The sequence below is a fragment of the Carettochelys insculpta genome, chromosome 23 (assembly GCF_033958435.1).
Source record: "Carettochelys insculpta isolate YL-2023 chromosome 23, ASM3395843v1, whole genome shotgun sequence".
NCBI classification, from domain to species: Eukaryota; Metazoa; Chordata; order Testudines; family Carettochelyidae; genus Carettochelys; species Carettochelys insculpta.
Genome location: NC_134159.1, coordinates 4216026 through 4238314, shown reverse-complemented (window position 1 = coordinate 4238314; position 22289 = coordinate 4216026). Strand labels below are relative to the sequence as shown.

Sequence of the window (22289 nt, the reverse complement as noted above, 5' to 3'; positions counted from 1 at the left end):
GTACCCCTGGATCATATATGCAAATGCTAGTTCCTGTGTTTTGCAGGGCTAAAGAACAAGGCAGCATGAGAAAACATGCACTGTTGTACCCCAGATGGGCTTTAATGCCTTCAGTGGGTGTCCCTGTGAGCACAAACACAGAAAACTTTTGCACGCGCTGGCCCGTCCTGTACCTGCAGTTGCACCTTTGCACAGGGATGTGGTGTTTTGCTGTTGCTAGAGGTACAGCTGGCGGGAAGGCAGCATGGCAGAGAGGAAACAGGAACTACTGGGCCCGGAACATTTCTCTGCTGGCTCAGAGAAAATATTAAGCAGCATCTTCTTTTTGCACCTGCCCAAGATTAAAACTGAGCTGCTTTCTGGGTGCAGCCTCACCCACCCTGGCCTGACGTACTTCCACAGAAGCGGGTTGATGTCAGCTATAGAAACCCGTCAGCTCTATGCATGCCAGTCCAGAGGTCTCTTGGCTCCAGTGGTTCCCAACAATGCTTGTAACTGAAGGTAAGAGTGGGCCAGGACACGGCTGGCAGCGTTGCTTTGGCCTTAGTATTGCACTAGCCCTCGCAGCAACACCCAAGCAGAGCACAGCCCCATTGTGCTGCACAAACTCTGCTCTCAGAAATAATACAGGGTGGGGTGTGGGGGAAGCGATTCCACACACCATCGCATGCCGCAGCATAAGGTGTTTGGCTCGCCTTTATTTAGAAGCAAAGGAAATGAACCCACACAGTAACGAAAGTAAAGGGAATGAATCTAATCAAAACAATAAGCAATGGGGAACTTATGCCAGGAACCCAAGGAGAATCCCTCTCCAATCAAATAGTCCCTAGTCACCATTTCTAGGACTATAGGATTATTCGTCCCCAGTAGTACCTCTGGGACAAACGGAGACTCAAATTCTATCACACTAAGTGCTGTACAGACACGTAAAAAGAGATAGTTGCATACGCTCTACATACACAGGCAAAGGACAGATCATTATCCCCATTTTACAGTTGGGGGAACTGAGGCACAGAGCACAGCTGGCCCAGATTCCTAAAGGTTCTTAGGCACGTAACTTCCATGCATTCCTATAGGCACCAGGTGCCTAAGTGCCTTTAAAAATCTGCACTTGGCCAACATCACATGAGAAGCCAGTGCCAGAGTCAGGAATTGAACCCAGTCCCATTTCTCAACCATCCTCCTAGCACTCTGATGTGGTTCTCTTCCAGTCTGATGTGCTCTGGTGACCCATTTTAAGGTAGAATTGCTGGGCTACTTAAAAGCAGTTCCCTGGAATTTCTCCCTTGTTCTCTATAGAAAAGCAATCAGAGGTCACAGTCCATCCTACAGTTCTGCTCCTGGCCGACTGGTCCTGGGGCAGCAGTGTAGACAAACTCTCATCTGCTGGGTGGTCAGTAAAATGGTGGGTTGGGGACAGGGTGGTCCCTAGCACGACGGCGTGAACCCTGTGCATTTGCTGTCTCGGTAGCGAACGTAGCGACTGTTGAACGTCTTCAGGTTGCTTTCCAGGCAGAGCGCTGTGCTCCTGTCACACTGGCAAACCTGTTCTTCACACCAGCTCCCCAAAGCTGCCAAGACACAGAGAAAGTGTGTTTCCCAGGGGACAATCCCTGTGATAAGGTAGAAGGTGACTAATTCTCTGGGCCTGACTCTGCTGGCCCCGTAGAGTCACTTACACATGAGCTGTGTATGTGGCAGCCTCCCCAGTCACAGGGGGTAGGTTACTTCTGATAAGAGCTCAGATTTCAGGACCACATCCGAACATCCTCTTACAGTCAACTGCCTGGACACTCAGCTGGATGAGGGGCCAGAATCATTGGGTCAGAAGCTGAACTAGGGCTTTCAAGGAATCATGGTGTTGCACCTCCAATATGTATAGCTATTGATTCACTTCTTTGGTCCATGAAACAAGGGGAGACAGCCAAAGTCCTTCCAAGGACCCTGAGGCTGCCCTTGCCTTCCAACATGTCTCTTCCAGCTCAGTGTTAAGGCCATCACCATTGGCCATTTGGAAGGAGAACACTGAATGAGTCAGTCAAGGAAGCGGATTAGAGAGCAGAAGCAAAGCACAGCCCAACCTGCTCAAGGGGAGAGAACTCACCACATATGATGTCCCCGTCCTTGAACGTGTAAGTATACCTCTGCCTGCTCCCATAACAGCCACTGGGTTTTAACTTTCTGTAGCAGCAATGATGGGCTCGGCAGCACCTGCCAGGAGAAGGAAGAGCAGAAGCACCATCACAGGTCAGCTTACAGTGAGACTATCATACAGGATAGCCAAACTTTTCTAAGCAAGTTTGTCTGGCTGTTGCTCAAGCATCTATTAGATTCCCTGTATGTATCCAGTCTATTCACACTAGTACATGTACAGGAACTTCTCTAGTCTGTCACACTCTGGTTTAGCACCTTCTATTGTCCAGAATGATTTCAGTTAGCGGAATGTCCACTTATCCTGGGTGTGGACAAATTTCCCATGGTCCCATAAAGTTTGTTTACAGCCACCATCCTGGCTCTCAGTGTTTGGTGCTGTTAGTTCTAATTCACCCCTCAATGTCTTCCACGAGCCCAGGAAGATGTGGAAGTGCTGGTGATGCTGCTAGACACTATTGACCTCCCCTAGGATGGCAAATTCTCTGGTTCAGAACTGGTCAGATCCTGAAGATGCTGGACAAGAGAGGTTTAACCTGTAGTTCTTCGTGTGTTAAGCAGAGCCATGTCTGACCAGAACTAAGGACACACCTTGAAGGAAGAACTTGCACTTCCTGCAGAAGCCGTTGAGCATTTCCATTCTACAAGTCTCCTGCAAAGGACTCTTGATTGTAAACTCTACCACAGTTTAGAGGGATGTTTAAGCACTGGCCCCTTCTCTTACCATGACAGGGCCTGGGGGATGTTTCTCTTTATGACTCCTGGGGCTTGGCTGCTTGGGAGTGGTTTATTTGGTGGGAGTTTTGCAAAGGCGCATTTGACCAGTCCCAGGGAAATGGCAGTGCTGCTGGAGGAGTGATATTTTAAAAAAAATCCATTGGCCATTTACCAGTCGGTAGCATCCTTTGGTTCCCCTCTGCCGTCAGTTGTGCAGTAGCAGCCATACCCATAATAGCTTAGGAGGGCACTTTTGCGCGTTGCTTGATTAATCATCTTCCGAAATTCCAGAAGACTCCCCTGCGCCTCAGACAGACCTGCAAAGCAGCAAGTGCAGTAGGTCAGTTTCCTTTAAAGGACACACTTCTTCCTCGCCTCTTAATGTGCACACAGGGAGCACTGTGCCATGATTACAGAACACTGGGCTGAACCTGAGCGCTAGCCTGTGGCATTAATTGAACTTCCTTTGCTAGGGGCCACTGTGGAGCTTTGCTCTGCTCTGCTCTGCTCTACTAGAGGCCCCAACAGCTTGTGCCGTCTACTGATGTTTCTCTTGCAAAGGGGATACACGAGCTCATTCCAGCCTTCAGACCGGCATAAGTGCTTCCCACAAGAGCGTTGCTCTTCTTCTGCGGATTGGCACAGGAAGAGGCAGGGTCAGAACACCAACTCCTCCCTGCCTCCTTCCTCTAGCTTATTCTCCTCTGGGAGAAGGAGCAATGTCTTCCTACCAGGATGGCCAAGTGGCTCAAGGGGCTAGACTTAAGATGCTGTCTTCTGCTCACCTGGGTGTGCTGCTCTCAAAAGTGGGGTGTGGGTTCAAATCCCACTCCTGACACAGCCTTTTCTTATGCCCCCACCCCCAGTGTAGAAAGGATGTGGATGCATTGGAGAGAGCCCAGTGGGGGCAACTAAAATGAATAAGGGGCTGGAGCACATGACCTATGAGGAGAGGCTGAGGGATTTGGGCTTGTTTAGTTTGCAGGAGAGCGAGGGGAAATTTGATAGCAGCCTTCAACTTCCTGAAGGGGGGCCCTAGAGAGGATGGAGAGAGGCTGTTCTCAGTAGTGGCAGATGGCAGAACAAGGAGGAATAGTCTCTAGTTACAGAGGGAGAGGTGTAGGTTGGCTATTAGGAAAAGATATTTCACCAGGAGGGCGGTGAAGCACTGGAATGCATTATTGAGAGAGGTGGTGGAATCTCCATCACTAGAGGTTTCTAAGTCCTGGCTGGGATGATTTAGTTCAGGTTGATCCTGCTTTGGGCAGACGGCTGGACTCCATGACCTCCTGAGCTCCCTTCTGTCCTTAGCATTCTGTGATTCTAATGCACAGCCCTTCCCTGGAATGCAGGGCCTGTTATTGTGAGAGGCCCCTGTGCAGCAATGCAAAGTGACCACCCTACCCTTTCTCCTGCTCTTACACAACTGCGTGGGGCCGTGCATAAGCTGGGACCTCAGGCTTCAATCACTCAGGTGTGGACCTTGCCCAGGTATGGGCTGATTAAACCTGATGTCCTGACCCCCCCAGCTGCATGCAGAGCAGAATTTCTGGGGCTGGCCGTTGCGCTTCGAAGGGGATGTGCTGGTTGCAGTTCAGAGGTGACTGCGTAATCAGCACTGGCTGGGGAGGGTCTAGTTTGCAGTACTTACTGCAGGCAATCAGCAAGGTGACTGCAAAGAGATTCCTCATCTTTGTGCAAGACCCAGAAGAAGAAACCCAAATGCCCTGATCTTGCACTCAGGCAGGCAAATCAGTGGTATCGGTCTCTGGAGCTGCTCAAGCAGGCTTTGGAGAGGTGGCTGCCGCACAGGAAGCCGCTGAGGGAATGGAGTGGCAAGTCCAAACTTCTGGACCACAAGTCCACTTGTGATGACGAGGCTGAGGCCTGTCTGGCACAGTAAGGAGATACAATGGACCGATCCGTGGCAATGATGCGGTTGTCAGCACCGGTTTTCCCCGCCTTTCCCTCTTGTTGCAGTTATTGTGCAGGCCAGCAGAGTCCGTCCCATCAGTGCTGAAATTAAAGAGGCTGATGCTCCTCTCAGAATCTACCACAGTCTCACCCTGCATTTACTGCTGCCCCCTCCTGCTGTATGGTCGCCACTCAGCAGCTGTCTCCCCAAGGGTGATAACCCAGCCGCCTTGGGCTCCAAGGCAAAACTCCCAGTGACATGCGGAGTCAGAGTCTTAGCACAGGAGTCTAATGTTATTTACTTCTTAGCTGACTTGCCCTGTGGTATGAGGGGACACAGAACACAGGAGGGTGGGACAGAGAAAGGGTCATGACTTCTGTCCTAGTCCATGTGGCTGTCAGAGGGAACTCAGCTAAATGGTCTCTGTCCTTCTCAGGTCCTTTTTGGAAAGGAGGGGCCTTAAAAAGCCAACCTGCAAGCACTAAGACAGCTCCGCTCCTTCCAGGTGAGGCAGAACGTAGCAATCCAGTCTGCTGTGGAGCAGCAGGTGGAATTTGCGGTGTGAGCACACATAATCATGCCAATTGAGCAATCATGCTAAAAGCCATGTCGCCGTGGCTGCTTGGGACCGGTTAGCAGTCTCGAGTACAACGCTGTCCAAGACCCAAGGTACACAGCTGGGACAACAATGTTCTGCTGCCTGTGCAGCTGTGACTAGGCTACTAGCTTTAGAGATCTGGCTCAATCTGGACTAGCACAGGCATGTCTACCCGGCTGGAAATTACCCCTACAGCTGCAGTGTAGGCATGTGTGAGTGAACCCCAAAGCCAATCTCAGCTGCAGTGAAGGGTAAGATTCAATGCACAGAAGAAATCTATCCCCAGAACAGAGAACAAAACATCTGCTTTCCTGTCTGCCTACCCAGGTGAAGAGGAATAACCCACACTGACATGCAAGCAGAAGCTATAACTTGTCAGACAGCTGCTAAATACCCTAATGCAGTAAATAGCATCTGTCACACCAATTACGGTAGTACTTAACTCCCACTTCGCAGGCGAATTAGGTCAGTGGAGCAACGTCCCTATTAGCAGGCACTCTCTCTTGTAAAGCACTCACCTCCTCTGGGCTTGGGAGAAGCCTTTGCAGATGGAGTAACTGCTGATGTGTGCTAGCCGCTGGTTTCTCTTATATTCTCCACTCCGTCCCTCCCACTGCTCCCCCAGCCAGGTGGATCTTGTTCTCCGAGGTCCATTATTCAGGGTGACCCAGGTGAGTGGTCAGGGCTGTAATAGAAGGTGTCATCTGTTTCCCTTGTCTGGCTGGGTCTGAAGGACTTGTCCATTGTCTTTGAGCAGGGATGAGCGATCATGCTGAAGACCTCCCGTAGACTCCGGTCGCTGGCAATTTCACACTGCTCCTTTCTGAATCCTCCACTGGGCTATGAATGCTCAGGCTGGAGTTCACACCCCTTTGGCAGCGTCTCTGTGTTCTGATGCCAATTTGGCAAGAAACACTATTTTTTTTCCCCCTCAGAACAATGAAGACTGATCGCGGCCCCTCTGAAGGTTCCAGGCGTTTTGCCATTGATGTCGGTGGGGGCCAAGATTTCACCCCATGTCTTTACGAGTGTTGTCCAAGGGAACAACCAGTGAAAAGGGCCAGAAGTTTGGCCCATGTGACGACTGCGGGCTTATGTTTTACCACAGATAAATGGTGGAAGTATCACAAGCACGGGCCAAGCTGTGTGAGGGATTAGCACAGCAAAAATACCCTCCCTCTGCAGTTATTCCAAATTAGAGTGTACCATCCTGGACTCAGGTCCTTAAAAGTAGTTAGGTGCCTAACTTATTGAGTTGGGTGGGAGGTGGGCATTTAAATACCCTAAAGGAGTCAAGTCTTGAGCCACGACTTGGGCTCCTAGTCTTAGCAGGGTAGCCGTGTCAGTCTGTAGCTTCCCAAATAACAAGCAGTCCTGTAGCTTCTTAGAGATTAACCCATGTATTAGATCGTAAGCTTTCGTGGGTCAGATGCACTTCCTCAGAGGATACGGGCATTACAGTAACACAAACCTGCTCATACAAGATTTAGCTCTTTCACATGGTGCTATTGTTAACTTTTTCATGCCCGAATTCTGAGAGTGTTTTCATCATCCGTTCCCATGCCTATGACAACTCCTGATTTTTGCTGCTGACTATGCTAACTGAGCACACAACCTGGGATGGAGAATCCTATCCTAATGGACACTAGGAAGCCCTGGCAGCAAGTACCTGCCGACAACTTCTGAGCAGACAAATTGAGAAGAGTTCAGGTCAATAGTTAGGTGCCAACATCTGTAAGCTCTGGTGCAAGCCCGTCCTGAGTCCTGATTTAGCTGCATCACACCACAGGTGAGCTGCAAGGGATCAGCAGCTCTTTCAAACTTCATTCTCAAGGTCGCTCAGCTCTGGTGGGTCCCAACAATGCTTGTAACTGAGATTAAGGTTGGATGTAAATCTGGGGTTTTGCTGGCACTGGATGGAAATATTATACATTGAATGCCCTTTGTAACAATTCTTGGTGCCATCAAATTCCCCTTGACGTCCGTGAGACCTGGAGCTGGACTCACAGTCTGGGCAGAACTGTGTGGCTGGCGCTTCCCAGTGGTGATGATTTGAGTTGTTTGGATCAGATCCAGAATTTTCCGCCTCAGATATTGCGCAGCTGTCATTAAAAACCAACAAAACTCTCCTCCACCTTCAGTCTGGCAGTCTCAGAGGGGTAGCTGGGTTTGTCTGTAGCTTCACCAATAACAAGCAGTCCTAGGTACACCTAACAGCCGAACGCATTGATTAGGTCATCAGCTTTCGTGGGTAAAACCCTGCAGCACAGGTGCTGGGCGCACAAGCAACATTGTCTTGTATAGAAAGCAAGCTCCATGAAGTGGGTATAGGTCAGCTTTTACGTCTGGGAACTGCAGAGCATGCTAGTAGCGTTCACTAATTAAATGAGAATGGCATAAGCATGCATCAGGATATGTTGCCAGCTGGAGAACCCAGTCACTCAGCCTTTCTGTCCCCCAGGTTTTTTGCTTCAGTGCTTGTTAACAATGCTTGGGGCTAACCGTACAATTAAAGTAGGTCCAAGAGTTCACACTTTCACTGCAGCGAGCGGGGGAGCACTGCTCTTGTGTCCATCAGGCACATGGAACACGATGTGGAACGGCCTCTAAGGCAGACAGGCTGGGTAAGGTGATGTAACAAAGTGCCCAGGACTTCTCTTGTGCTGGGAAGCTGGGTAGAAAGAAAGTGGTACCTTTTGGAACGGGATGGGACCAGGTGAGGTGTCAGTTGAGAGTATCCAATGAGTAGCCGCTTCCCAACATGGCTCTTTTAGTGCCTCTATTGTGATCTGAAGTTGCCCACCCAGCACAAACACCCAGCTCAGTGTTCCAGTTTTTCCATCCATGAGTAGAATACATTTTGTGAGGTGCACCAAATCATGTCTGGATGTGCACCACCAAGAGCACCACTGTAGATGGGCACTCTGCTAATCAGCTGGGCAGCAACTGAATCTCTAGTGGGAAGCTGCCCATGCGCTCAGCTTACGGGGAACACTGACCCAGTTGGGGACAGGAGAGCTAATTTTACCATCTACTTTCTCTGGGAATGGAGTTTTCCCAGGATCCAGGAGAGGTTCCATGTGCACTTCCCTTGTGATAGAAGGCCTGGAACTCCTTTGAGGCAGCGACGGTTAGACAAAGATTTCCAGCCAACCTGCCACGTGAAGGAACGAAAGAACTCTGTGCTCCTAGGGGTAGTATTAGACCTGCTCTATCACAGCTGCTTGGCTGGGTGCTGGGGGTGGTGTGAGGGTTTGTGTTTGAACCTGAGCTGCCAGATTATATTACACCTACCCCCCCACACACACCTCAGCTGGTTTTTAGAACAAACATGACTGAGACACTAACTGCACCTCCGTTTACAGACTCAGCTTCCAGCAAAAATACACTGCCATCGAATGCAATCAAGAGAGCCAGCAGCAAGTGCAGCCTCTTTCGTTGCATCGCCAAGGGCGGCTTACAGGAGAGGCCCTGGAAAATCAGGCTCTGAGAAGTGGCACCATGGTGGGTAAGGATGGACTCATTGGCTAGAAGTGGTGGGGTGGGAAATGGAGGGTAGAGGAGAAAGGGGAAAAAAATATGGGGAGGACAAGTGAGAATTCCCAGGGGGCTGCAAGACGAGGCAGCAAGAGAGAGAAAAACAACTTTTTGGGTGAGTAGAAGATAATGGGGAGCAGACGAGGGGAAGAAGGCAGAACATGGAGGCTGGAAAAGGACAAAGAGCCCAGGAGCTTCCACAAACTTAGGCTCTTGCTCAGAACTCCATGGCTGCCCCCCCAGTACTCAACATAGGCTGAGCCCATATCCTTGGCTGCTTGGGAGTGTTTTATTTGGTGGCAGTTTTGCAAAGGTGCATTTGACCAGTCCCAGGGAAATGGCAGTGCTGCTGGAGGAGTGATATTTTTAAAAAATCCATTGGCAATTTACCAGTCGGTTGCATCCTTTGGTTCCCCTCTGCCATCAGTTGTGCAGTAGCAGCCATACCCATAATAGCTTAGGACAGGTTTGATCACAGCTGCCTGCTCCCCAGTGTAACCCATAGGCAGCCTGGAACCTGGGCCCTGTGGAGCTCAGTGCAGGAGCCACCACAGTGTGAGCAACAAGCTCTCAGCTAAGGCTGTAGAGGAGATTTGTTCCTGCCCACTGTAAGTGGTCTAGATGCCCCTGTATGGGTCAGTGGCCTACACCCAGCAGCTGTGTGGGTTGCACTAGGACTGGCAAGCCTTGGCTCAGGTCCTAGGGCTATCTAAAGATGGGCCCGAGGGGGTGAGGAGGAGAAACGGGAGGGAAAGCAGAGGGAGCTTCGGGCAGGCAGAAGGGAGACGGTGAAGGCCGCACGGGGCAGAGCATTCGGGAAGGAAAAGGGCACGCGCTCAGGTGTGCTGTCCTGGCTTGAAGGGGTTTCCGTTCCCTGCAGTGCGGTTTCATGGCTCTCAGCACCCTGATGCAGGGAGGGGTGTAACTCATGTTGGTCATTTGTGGGGCAAATCAGGGTGAGGGGAGCAGCTGGGCTGACAGCCACTGCAGGCCCAGGGGCAAATGCAGGAGTGGGGGCTCGCTCCACGCCCCAGAAGGGGAGGGGCTAAAGGCGGTGGCCCTTAGTGCTGCTGGGCCCCCACGGCCACGTAGAGCAGCAGAGCAGCACTACCGGCGCTTCGGAGGGTACCAGCAGCCATGGCTGGAGTTCTGGGCCCCCTGGACAGGCCAGACCCCGGGGCAACTACCCCCTCTGTCCCCTCCTCTCACCATTGGGCCTGGAGGGCAGGTGTCTGTCCAGAGATGGGGGCATGGAGAGGCCCAGGGTCTGGGACAGCCCTGGTTAGACTGAGGCTGTGAGGTTTTGCTACATGCATCTTTGGAATGGAATCTGTTAACCAGTTACGACTCACCACCAACAGCACGTGAGCAGGGCTAGCAACAGACCTTGCTGAGCCTTGGAAAGTGTCATGGGGAGCAGGGCTTGGCTCTGGGGCCCTCAGGTGGCAGAGGCAAGGCTAGAGACAGTCAGCCCCCAGTGCTGCCTGGAAAATGCTTTGTGGGGCTCCAGTGGTGATTTAAAGGGTCCCAGACCCCATCCTCCACTGAAGTAGTGGCAGCCCAAAGCCCCAGGCCTTTTTAAATCAGCAGGCCCCGGGGCAACTTCCCCCAATGCCTCCCTCATGCCACTGCTGGCAGCCCTGCATATAGGTTACCCGGTTCATTTTGATTCAGCCTGAGTCTGAAATCCTCTATAGGGCAGGAAAAATTGCACCTGGTATTTAAAAGCTACAGAAGGAGGGGGAGGCCTCCCTCAGCTTCCCCACCTTTGATTGCCTTGCTACAGGTGCAGGTGAGTGACTAGGTGTTAGTTTTGTGCTCAGAGGCCAGGGATCTACGATGCAGGTGCGGTGTTGGCGTAGATGGTGGGTATTTAGGCATGTCAGTGATTAGTGCAGCCTATTAGCTGGAAGCTATGTGTTTTGCTTTGTTTGGGGGCAGTGCTGCTCTCTGAGAGTCTTGACTGAGGCTGCATGTCCCTCAGAGTTAGCCTGACTATACTGAGTGGCGGTTGTTCATTGTACACAAGCACAAACAGTTGACAAATCTCCCCAGCTAGCCCAGAGAGAAGCGAAAGAATCTCAGCCAAGGCTCTTTTCCAGGTTATCAAGGGCAGATTGACAACAGCCCTGTGCCATCCCAGAACACTGGAGTTATTCTGAGACTAATCTCATGCTGCTAAAGATTTGGCTCTGATAAGGATCTAACTAATTTACACTAACTGCACTAACTTACATCTCCAGGCACCTAGAGCCAGGTGCCCCACCGCTGAGGAGCTGACACATTAGCCCCTTGTTGCAGGATATAGGAAGCCTTAAACTCACTACTAAAGCTGTTACTTCCTTCTCACTGAACCCACAGAGGACCTGTGTGATGGACAGTCTTATTAGGCAGGAGATAATGCAGCTGAATGGGCAGTTGCATGTAAACGGACAAGCTTTGAAAGCAATTTTACAGATGCAGTTAGAGAGGTCAGCTGAACATGTGCCACTTGTTCTTTAATTAAAAAAATGTATATATAAAACACCACTCCAGAGGCTGGAGGAGGAGAAGGAAGTGGCAGGTGCATGTTGACCTGGTGCTCTCTGCTGTATGAAGGCCACCTAGGACACTGACTTAGGACTTCCAAAAGGTGGTGTTAAGAGTCTGCTGGCCTTGTAGCCCCCCTCACCCTGCCACAGGTAGCTCTATGGAGGCTGGCTTTAGGCTGGCCTTCTCTCAAGGCTCCTTAATAAACTCAGCAGAGGATCTCTCCAGGCCAATGCCAGGCTTGTTGTCATGGGCTAGTTAAGCACAGGAAACAGTTCAAGTCAACCCTAAGAGGTGCCCCCCGACCCAAGTTCATCACCGCTATGGAAAAACTCCCTATTCAACTCCATTATCTTGACCCACTCCTGGAGTACATCTCATAGAGCTGGAAGGGACCTCAGGAGGTTATCAAGTCTAGTCCCCTGACCTCTTGGCAGGACCAAGCACCCTCCCTTTTAAAAAAAAATCTACTTGCCCCCGATTGCTAAATGGCCCCCTCAAGGAATGAGCTCAGAATGAGTTCAGCAGGCCAACGCTCAAAGCACTGTTCTCCTGTACTAGGCAGCTTTCCACCAAGCAGACACTCCTAGCCCTGTTCCCCAGGGGGCTCAGTTTTCTTCAGCTCTCTCTGGCTCTGAAAGGCCAGGAGGCAAAGCCCCTCTGCTGCACTCCTGGTTACTTAGGATCTCCTGCTCACAGCAGTCTCTGCCGACACCCTGATTCATTCATGTTCTCTCCTCTGCCCCATACTTCATGCTGAAAGAGGCCAGGGGATTATCTGCCTCCTCCTGCAGCTGTTTCCCCCTTTAAAAGGTCCAGGTGCCTTCCCTTAAGATGAGTGGGGCAGCAGCTGATCAGTCACAGGTGCACTTGATCACCAATCCCTCTTAAAGGTGTCAGCCAGGCTTGGACACTTGGGTTCAGCTCCCTATTCTGTCCCAGAGTTCTTGTGTGGTGTTGGGCTCCACAAAGGGACTGAGGTGCTGCAGTACTTACCATCGTAGTGCCTAGAAACTCATAGGAGCAACACTGCAGGCTACCAAACCTGAGTGAGGCGCCTAGGGTCCTAGACTGGGTGTGGGCAGAAATAGGCACCTTAAATGGTGATGCCTCAAAACCAGTGCACGTCAGCATGGCAAGGAGAAATGCTGATGCACGTTTCAGGAAAGGCATGGAAAAACTGGAGGAGGGCTAGAGAAAAGCAACAAAAATGATTAAAGATCCAGAAAACATGAGCTATGAGGGACAAATGAAAGAACAGGCTTGTTTAGTTTTGAAAAGAGAAGATGGAGAGAGGACATGATAATGGTTTTCAAGTACCTAAAAGGGTGTTACTAAGAAGAAGGAGAAAAATTATTCCCCTTAACCTCTGAGGGCAGGATGAGGAGCAATGGGCTTAACTCACAGCAAGGGAGGTTAGGTTGTACTTTAGGAAAAACTTCTGAACTGTCAGGGTGGTTTAGTGCAGAAGTAAGTTGCCTAGAGTGGTTGTAGAATTTCCATCACTGGAGATATTCAGGAGCAGGTTGGACAAACACCTCTCATGGATGATCTAGATGGTGCTTGGTCCTGCTGGGAGTGCAGAGGACTGGACTTGATGACCCCTCAAGGTCTCTTCCAGTTCTTTTATTCTATGATAGGGATGTGCCTTATCCTCTGCCCCTCTGCTAGAGGGAGGTGCCCAAGTCCAAGCTGCCAGAAATCCACAAAAGGCAACCTGTCTCCTGGGCATAATTAAAGTGAGATTGGGAGTGAAAGTCAGGAAGACAGGGGTACAAACACACACATTTGAAGTGTGAGGAAATAGTAGAAGATGTAAGATGTTTGTGAACGTCCTGCAGTACATATGTACTGCATTACAAACCATTGTGTGTGCACTGCTCTTAAAAGAGGGGTTACAAAAAGTGTGGTTTGATGTTATTTATTAAGGACCATCTCGTATTTGAATGCATTGCAGGTCTTGAATTGTTGAGTTTTGACCAAATTTGAAAATAAAATGGCTCTTCTTGCTATTTTGGTTGCTGACCCCTGTCTTAGGCCCAGAGCCAAAGACTACTGGAGACAAGAGAGACTCCCTGACACCCACCATTACTGAACTATGGCAGAGGACACGGGCCAGTTGTCCCTAGTATTTCTAGCAAAAAATGTGACCCGTGTTGCTTTCTCCCCCCAAAGCATTTCTCTTCTGACCCTGTGTGTAACGATGCCATTTAAGAGCAGTTCCTTGGCTTCTGCCTTACAAGAGTCTAGGGAAAGAGCTGCCAAGAATTGCTGGATAAGAGCAACTCCCAATCCCAGTTCAAGCACTTGATTGCATAACAGCATGGAAGTGTTGAATGCAAGAGACCAGGTGATGGCTTAAGGATCATTTCTAAGAAGCCTGATGGTCTGGGAGCCGTTGCTTAGCAACTTGGCTTTCTCCCTCTGCACTTGATGTTGGGGTAGAAACGATACTTCTCATTGTAGCTCCTTAAATTTTGCTTCATGCACAACACCGCGGCCTTGTCACACTCACAGATGCTCCTTTGACATGAGTGGCCTGGGCCTGGGAAGAAGCATGAACTCCATGAGAATCATAGCTGGGGGACTAGTTTGCAGCCAGCCAGCCACTGAGACATTATTTCCAAAAGCATTCAGCATTGGATTAATTCTGCTCAATGGCGTCAGTGGGCAGTGTTGTAGACCGATCCCGGGGGCTATTGAAAAGCCCATCTCCAGCCCACCCCCTTTTGTCCACAAGGTTTAGATATTCATTGTTCCAGAGTAGCTAGCGAGTTGTTTCTTCAACACATTCCAACCCAGGGTCTGCTCCCTACCAATTGGATATAACGTTGGGTGCCTGTATTTACTGTTCCCAATTCTCATGGGCCATCTACCTGGCCCAGTGTTGTTTCTGCTCCAACTGGGGGGAGCCTACAGCTACAGAAAGCTTGAGATGGCATGCAAACATTCCCATAGTGAACACTGGTGCAAAATCCTGGCCACAGTACATGCTCATGAGTAATTGTGACACCTTCCTTTTCTGCAGACATCCATGCAAACAGCACTTCAGCACAGGAAGCTGTTTGCAGAATGCAGAGAAAAGGGGTTGCAGACACTAGCAGGATGAATTTGTCTCTCCTTCTCTCTGCTGGTCTGAAATTCCAGTACAGATAGAATCACAGAACCACAGAACACTAGAACTGGAAGGGATCTTGAGAGGTCATCAGGTCAACTCCCCTGTCTTCACAGCAGGACCAAGCCCCGTCCAAGTGTCTCTAGACCATCCCTGATAGCTATCTCACCAGCTTGTAAAAATTTTCAGTGATGGAGATTCCACAACCTCCCTAGGCAATTTATTCCAGTGTTTGACCACCCTGACAGTTAGGAAGTTTTTCCTAACGTCTAATCTAAACCTTCCTTGCTGCAGTTTAAGCTCATTGCTCCTTGTCCTGTCCTCAGAGGCCAAGAAGAACAATTTTTTCTCCCCGTTCCTTATAACACACTTTTAGGTATGTGAACACTGCTATCATGTCCTCTCCAAGTCTCCTCTTTCCTAAACGAAACAAGCCCAGTTCTTTCAGTCTTTCCTCATAGCTCATGTTCTCTAGACCTTTAATCAGTCTTGTTGCTGTTCTCTGGACCTTTTCTGATTTCTCCATATCTTTCTTGAAACGTGGTGCCCAGAACTGGACACAATACTCCAATTGAGGCCTAATCAGTGCTGAGTGGACTGGAAGAATGACTTCTCATGTCTTGCTCACCACCTCATCAGTAGCAGATGAGGCCTATCACTTCCATTTTATTTACCTTATTTTCCTTTGGCTCTGTTGAGGGAAGCTGGCCTAGCACAACTGAACTCCAAGCTCTCCATCTGTGTTTCTGACCTCACAAACTTTTTTAGAAGTGGCACAGCAAAGCAATGAGCTGATTTGGGAGCAGAGTGAAAGGAAGGGCCCATCTTTCTGTGTGCAGGGATACTCACCACATGTTACAACGCCTCTCCTGTAGGTATAGTAGTATTTGTTGGTTATGACGCGACATTTGCTGGCCATCAGCCGTGAGTAACAGCAGTCATGATGCAGGCAGCACCTGTAGAGAGAATAAGACTGAAGCAGGCGCATAGTATATATGTGGAAAAACAAAACAAGGGGTTTCTGAATTATGTAAGACAAGCAGATCCTACAGCCTCATAACTAAGCAGACTTAAGCAGTTAGGAAAACTTACTCAGACAAATAGTCTCACTGAAGTCAATGGACTTAAATCTCCTCTCACTAAATCTTCCATGGACGTACTCTTTCATAGAATCATAGAACACTAGAACTGGAAGGGACCTCAAGAGGCAGGACCAATTACCATCTAGACCAGTGTTTCCCAAATGGTGTTCTGTGGAACCCCCGGGGTTCTGTGAAGTGAAAATAAGAGTTCCACAAGAAAATTCCTCTGCGGCTCTCTGCCCTGCCACCACACATCATCATCAGCATCAACAATGGGCTCAGCGCCCATTGACGTCTGATGCCTCTCTATTTCCTTCCATCTTTCTCTGTCCAGTGTGGAGTTGCTTAGTTTCTGTGGACTAGCTGTGCACCAATCTGCTATATCATGTACCCATTCTCTGTGGGATCTGCCTCTCCTATCTGAACTGTCCATTATGCCGAATACCAGGGCCTTGAATTTTCATTTGTCACTCATTCTGCAACTATGGCCGAATAGCTTTAACTTCCGTTGTAAAACCTTCTTCAGTAGGTTCTCTTTTGGCTGCATCTTCCTATGTAATTCCTCATTGGTGACCTTCTGCATCCATCCTATTCTCAGGATTTTTCTATAACAACTCCTCTCAAACACCAGTATTCTTCTCTTAGAATCTTTCGTTACCACCCACGTCTCACATCCATACAATATGCTGCTGAACACACACATTTTCTAGATGCTCAGCTTCAGTCCTAAGTTAATTGCTTTGCTTTTCCAGATCTTATCCATCACCTTCAAACTTGCTCTTGCTTTCGCTATTCTAGTCACTATTTTCTTCTTACAGTCTAGCGCATACGTTATGTTGCTCCCCAGATATGTGAACTTTTCTACGTTCTCTAGTTCGATCCTGTCTACGCTGATCTTCCTTCCTATTTCCTTATCTCCAAATGCCATTGTTGTTGTTTTATTTATGTTCATAATTAGTCTATACTGCTTCCCTTCTTCAGACAGTAGAACTAAATTGAATTGGTTTAACAGCTGGCAGGGCATTGGGAGGGATCCAGTTGTTAAACCAACTGAATTTAGTTTCGTTATTTCAGTGGTGGCAGGACAGGGAGCTGCAGAGAGCCCCTTACTCACTCCACTATCTGAGTGGCCACACCCCTCCGGTGGGCATGGCTCAACTCACTCCCACTAGTGGAAAACCTCCACGCCAGCCTTCCTTCTGCTGGGCGCATGTGGCTGCCTGGCATGGGCTCCCCAGCCGGTGCTACAGATGGGTTCGACTTGAGGGCCAGTTTGGGGCTGAGGCAAGTTAATCCTTGTGTTGAGGGGTGGGTTTGAGACTGAGGGGTTAAGCCTGGGGATGCGGGGGAAGGCTTGTGAGGTGGCGGGGGCAAAGCTGGAGATGGGGGTTGGATTTGGATGCTGAGATGGGCAAAGTCTGGAGATGGCGGGCAGGTTTGGGGGACAAGGGGGTAAAGCCTGGGAATGGGGTTCTGCAAACTTCTTTCAAGTTTAAAGGGGCTCTGTAGCCAAATAAAATTGGGAAACACTGATCTAGACCATCCCTGAGAGGTGTCTGTCTAACCTGCTCTTAAATATCTCCAGTGATGGAAACAACACAACATCCCTAGGCAATTTATTCCGGTGTTTAACTATCTTGACAGTGAGGAAGATTTCCTAATATCCAGCCTAAACTCTCTTGCTGCAGTTTAAGCCCATTTAGGATATCATGATATTTTACTACTTTCTGTGTTTCCTCTACTTTCTGCGTTCCCCTCTACTAACATCCTTCTCTGATTTTTGTGTGAGAACCTTCTCTCCTGCATCTCCTGGCATCTGGAACAGATTCACTGTTCCTTTGCAATTCTTCCATTCTTAGGGCCTGGTCCGCAGCTCCTGTCAATCAGGGTAGCTTGACAGAGTTATTTTCATTTATCTCAGTTGGGGGTCTGGAGCACAGTCTTCTTTCAAAACTCACACAAGCACATATCAGGCTAAATGCATCCATAAATAACTCAGTTGACTTCACCAGAGTTATAGTAAGGAGGAATTAGATCCCACCCTTTTTCCCTGGCTTAAACTTTTTTTGGTGCTTTGTCCTTCTGCTTTTGATTTCTATTTCCTCTGAGGAAATGAGCTCATGAAAACTTGGACCATAATAAAATTGTCAGTTTTTAAGGTGCCACTGGATTCTTTGTGGATTTTTCCAAAACAGACTAACACAGCTACCTCTGAAACCTTTCTATTTCCTGTACCTGTGTTTCACTCTGTGAAGCTTATTGGGATGCACCTGGGCTCCTGGGCAAGGTGTGGGGAGACCAGTTCTGTGCTCCTGGAAGAGGGGGACCTCAGGAAGAAGGGGCAGGGCCAGAGCAGCTGGCCCTCAGCACTGCCAGGATCCCATCACTCCCCCACCACACCTGCCCAGTGCTGGGGCTCTGGTGGCAATTTAAAGGGCCCAGCGCTCTGGCCACTACTGCTGCCGCACTAGCAGTGACAGTGTCTGGGAGCTCAGGGCCTCTTTGAATTGCTGGGCCCCAGGGCAATTGTCCCCTTTGCAACCCCTGTCAGTGGGCATGGGGATCGCTGACATTCAGCACGCTCATCGCATGGCACCTAGAGCATGAATTATTGAAGAGGAATTCACTAGTGTTGCTGGAGCATTTAGAATAGCAGAATCAATAAGTGCTGTACCAATCAGTTGCATCCTTAGGCATCCCTCTGCCTCCCACACCACAGTGGCACCCATAGAAGGCATAACTCGGCAGTGCACTTTTCCCAGTTACTTGTTTGATCATCTTTTGAAACTCCCAGAGACTCCCATGTGCCATGAATTCACCTGCAAAATAAGAGCAGAGAGTTACCTCATAGTTCAGGCTCTCGGTGCCTGTAATCCAGCCATGCCAGGAACAAACATAAAAACAGCCAGACTGGGTCGGGCAAAAGGCCCACCTAGCCCAGCATCCTGTCTTCTGACAGTGGCCAATGCCAAGTGCCTCAGAGGGAATGAACAGAACAGGCAGTCATCCAGTGATTTATCCCTTGTCACTCATTCCCAGTTTCTCACAAACAGGGGCCAGGGACGCCGTTCCTGCCCATCCTGGCTCATAGCCACTGATGAGTCTAGCCTCTGTGGCTACGTCTACACGAGCATGTGGTTTTGTCAACAGAACTTGTGGAGTGTCGACACACAAAATGCGTTTTGTCAACAGTCTGTCGCCAAAACTCAGCACTTCTGCTGACAGTGCCCTGCCTCTCCCCCAGGAGGCAGAACCCTTTTCTTGACAGAATCTGTCAACAGAAAGGCCATGTGAATGCCCCAGGGGCCCTCCCTGGCGACAGACAGGGCTTCCGGGTCACTGGGCAGCCCTGTCTGCTGCGCTTCCGGTTGGCTGTTCTGTCGAGACAGAGCGGCCGGGCATCCTGGCTGCTCTCTGCCCATGGAGTGGATAGCTTTTTCAAACCACTTTTGCATGTAGACGAGATCCATCAACAGTTTTGCCGAAAAAAATCTCTTCCAACAGTAACTTCTGTTGACAGATTGTTGTAGTGTAGCTGTAGCCTGTGACTTTATCTAGCTCTTTTTTGAATCTTGTTATAATCTTGAACCTTGTAACATCCTCTGGCAGGGAGTTCTGCAGGTTGACTGGGTATTGCGTGAAGAAATACTTGCTTTTTACTTTTAAACTTGCTACCTATTAATTTTGTTGCCCAGACACCTAGTTTTTTGAGATTATGTGTATGGGGGCGATGGGGGAGGAGGTTGACAAGAGAAAATTGCAACTACAGTTTTCCTCCAAAAACAGAAGGTCAGTCTCTAAGTGGGAAGCTGTCCACGAAATGCTGGATCCCCTCTGCAAAAGGAGGCGCGCTGGGAGACTGTTCAGAGACAACAGTTAACTTAGATTTGAAATGGGATTTAATATAGAAGTGCAACACCTGAAGCTGTGTCTTCGGGTTTGTTTTCTGTGCAACTTGTAGGTGTTGCTTTTCTGGTCTATGTCATCTTCAAAGCTGTGATTTTTCTCTGTTAAATACATTTTTTTGTTTTTATTTTGTACCCCATGCCAGTCTCTGAGGTGCAAATGGCATGGAAGCTCTATGCCAAAGAGAGGGGAGAAATGGGGTCTGTTTTCACACCTTCAGCAGGATGACCCAGTAGTATTTGAGGACTTGGATGGATCTGGGGAGATGTGGGAAGGTAAAGACTATTGGAGGAATAAATAGCTACGTGGAAGCCAGGGTGAGACCTTTATGTTTGCGGCCATGACTCTGAACCACAGTAAGCCTGATTCAGGCACCCAAGTTACAAGGCGGCAGGGACAGAACCCCTCACTAGTGTGGATGCTCCCCCAGACACCACACCCCAATACTAAACAGCAGTTAATGAGAGCACAGCATGGCCCTGGAAGGCGTGTGTGCAATGGAAGATGCAAACACCTTCAGACCTCACCCACTCCTAGGCTGGCTGCAGTCAAGGATGGTCCCCCAGCTACTCTAACAAGGGTCTGAAATAGAAGGTCAGAAGGCTGGTAGCATACATCAACAGCTAGCAGGAGACTGCCACAGTTCTCATGTCATGTGGCAATCCTCACCCAGCTGGCAGCACCAGCCATGCAGCATCCCTGGGTTCCACACTCACACTAGGTTTACACTGAGAGAACTCCCCTGACTTCAACAGAGGCACATGTAATCTATTCCAATGGAAACAAGATCAGCCTCAGGCCCGGGATCATTACCATATGTGAGAGGGTTTGCAAAATGGTTGCACTTACTGCAGGAGAACAGCACAACCAATCCCAAGAGGAGCTTCATCTTCTTCTCATCAGGACCTGAAAAAGAAAGAAACCCACCTGGGTCTTCTATTCAAGAGGAGCAGCCCATCAGTCCAGTAGGCTTAAAAAATAGGCTACTCCATATGGCTCCATGCTGGAATCATTGCCAAGGAGTCAGGCAAACTCCAATTGCACTGAAGGAGCTTTCTACTGCAGTGCAGATCCAGGCCCATGGAAAAAGAAGCAAATTTCATGAATGTTTCCACCATAGGCACGTGAGACCCTTTGTTAATCAGGGGTGGGTGCCCTTTGAAAAGACAGATACAGTATAAAGCGCACAGGGGTTAAACAACTGTAAGTAGCCAGTTATCCACAGTGAGTTTCCCATGAGCTTTTGTGCTTAAAGTGTGGTTTCAGGAACTAATCCAAAAAGAACTTAAAGTGAAGTGAGCACTTACTGGCAGTACAATATACCTGGTCATACTGTAGCCCGTAGAGAGCTGAAATGCATAAATTTATCCCGGGGGCCATAACTTTAGTGAGTCTATATCAGTGGAGCACCACTGAATTGAATGGAACAATGCTGATTGATGCTAGCTAAGGATCTGGCTTAGGGAGTTCAAATAAAACAAAAGGACTTCAAATCACCAGACATGTAGGCAGTGCTTTTTTTCTGTTGGTACTTGCTGGTTCTGAGTACTGGCACCTTGGCAGCCCTAGCCGTGGGAACCCTGGCAGAAGGGGATGGAGGACAGCCAACTGAGTACTGGCTCCTTTTTTTAAAAAACAAAAACAAAAACAAACAAACAAAAAACCCCCAAAAACAACAACAACAAAAAACAAACCACAGAAATCACTGCATCTAGGATGAAACTTGTTAGGGACACAACACAACACCCATAATGGACCAATGCCGAAATCTCACCCCATTGAAATCAGTGGCAAAACTTCCCTTGAGTTCAACAGGATCAAGACAGGCCATAGGTGCTGGAACAAGTGGTTTTCATCACATACAGGGTTTACACTTTGGGTCAATATCTCTCAGCACCCCCATTATAAAAATTGTACAAATTGCCCCTCCATGGCAGCAGATAAGTAAACTATTTACAAGCTTTACAGCTCAAACACTGAACTTAGACTAGCCAAACATCCATGTAGCTGAAGAGAAACATACACATAAAAGTCCTTGTTATTTGTCAAATGGAGACAATGAAAGTGAACTCGTCAGTTCACCAGCAGCCTGGTTCAATGTCAATCTGAGGTACATCCTTTGCGTCAAATGGCAAGACTTCATCACAAATGAGGAGCTTTGGAACAGAGCAGGCCAAGAAACCATGACATTAAAATCAAGAGAAGAAAGTGGGGATGGCTAGGCCACACTTAGAAAGCCATCATCCCGCAGAGTCCATCAAGCTTTCAAATGGAACCCACAAGGAAACCCCAAAAGAGAAAGACCTCAGACAATGTGGAGAAGATCTACTGAGATTGCAAGACAATAACTGGGCTACTCCTGTAGTCAGCTAGAAGTTTTGTCCCAAGACAGTGAAGCGGAGAAGACCTGTAAATGATCTATGCTCCATTCAGAGTACAAGGGTTTAAGTCAAGTAAGTCAAGTAGGAGTACAAGAGTTGAAGAAGAAGTAGTAGTCACAGATTTTACCCAAAGAAGGGATCACTGTGACGACCTAGTCTGTTCTGCTCCAAAATATCTGTCAGTCTATAAGGTGCCACAAGACTTCTTGTTGTTCTCTAGTCTGACCTCCTGCGTGCCGTGGGCCAGTGGATCTCAGCCAGTAGTACTGCAAGACTTATTCTACTAACATTGCTGTCTTAAAAATATTATTAACTCTGCCTTTTATCTGTAAGTCTTAGCTTTTTACCTGTCCTTAGG

At 48.9% G+C, this 22289-nt stretch overlaps 2 protein-coding genes across 2 annotated transcripts; both read right to left on the bottom strand.

Moving 5' to 3' along the window:
- Positions 1 to 653: 653 nt before the first annotated feature.
- On the bottom strand, positions 654 to 3144 carry LOC142025541 (group IID secretory phospholipase A2-like). Its single transcript, XM_075017967.1, has 3 exons — positions 3041 to 3144; positions 2105 to 2211; positions 654 to 1571 (listed from the first exon to the last, which is right to left on the bottom strand). Exons 1-3 carry the CDS (start codon positions 3142 to 3144, stop codon positions 1429 to 1431), a joined length of 354 nt encoding a protein of 117 aa, XP_074874068.1. The 3' UTR covers positions 654 to 1428.
- A 10216-nt stretch (positions 3145 to 13360) lies between these two features.
- Positions 13361 to 20439, bottom strand: LOC142025625 (phospholipase A2, membrane associated-like). Its single transcript, XM_075018161.1, has 4 exons — positions 20400 to 20439; positions 18319 to 18463; positions 15412 to 15518; positions 13361 to 13992 (listed from the first exon to the last, which is right to left on the bottom strand). Exons 1-4 carry the CDS (start codon positions 20437 to 20439, stop codon positions 13850 to 13852), a joined length of 435 nt encoding a protein of 144 aa, XP_074874262.1. The 3' UTR covers positions 13361 to 13849.
- Between the last annotated feature and the right edge of the window lie 1850 nt (positions 20440 to 22289).

Coding starts and splice junctions, on each gene's coding strand:
- LOC142025625 (XM_075018161.1), bottom strand. CDS start 20,439: ATGAAGCTCCTCTTGGGATTGGTTGTGCTGTTCTCCTGCA. Junction 18,464..20,399: donor GGTTGTGCTGTTCTCCTGCA/GTAAGTGCAACC, acceptor CTTATTTTGCAG/GTGAATTCATGGCACATGGG. Junction 15,519..18,318: donor CCTAAGGATGCAACTGATTG/GTACAGCACTTA, acceptor TTCTCTCTACAG/GTGCTGCCTGCATCATGACT.
- LOC142025541 (XM_075017967.1), bottom strand. CDS start 3,144: ATGATTAATCAAGCAACGCGCAAAAGTGCCCTCCTAAGCTATTATGGG. Junction 2,212..3,040: donor CCAAAGGATGCTACCGACTG/GTAAATGGCCAA, acceptor TTCTCCTGGCAG/GTGCTGCCGAGCCCATCATT. Junction 1,572..2,104: donor GGACGGGGACATCATATGTG/GTGAGTTCTCTC, acceptor GTGTCTTGGCAG/CTTTGGGGAGCTGGTGTGAA.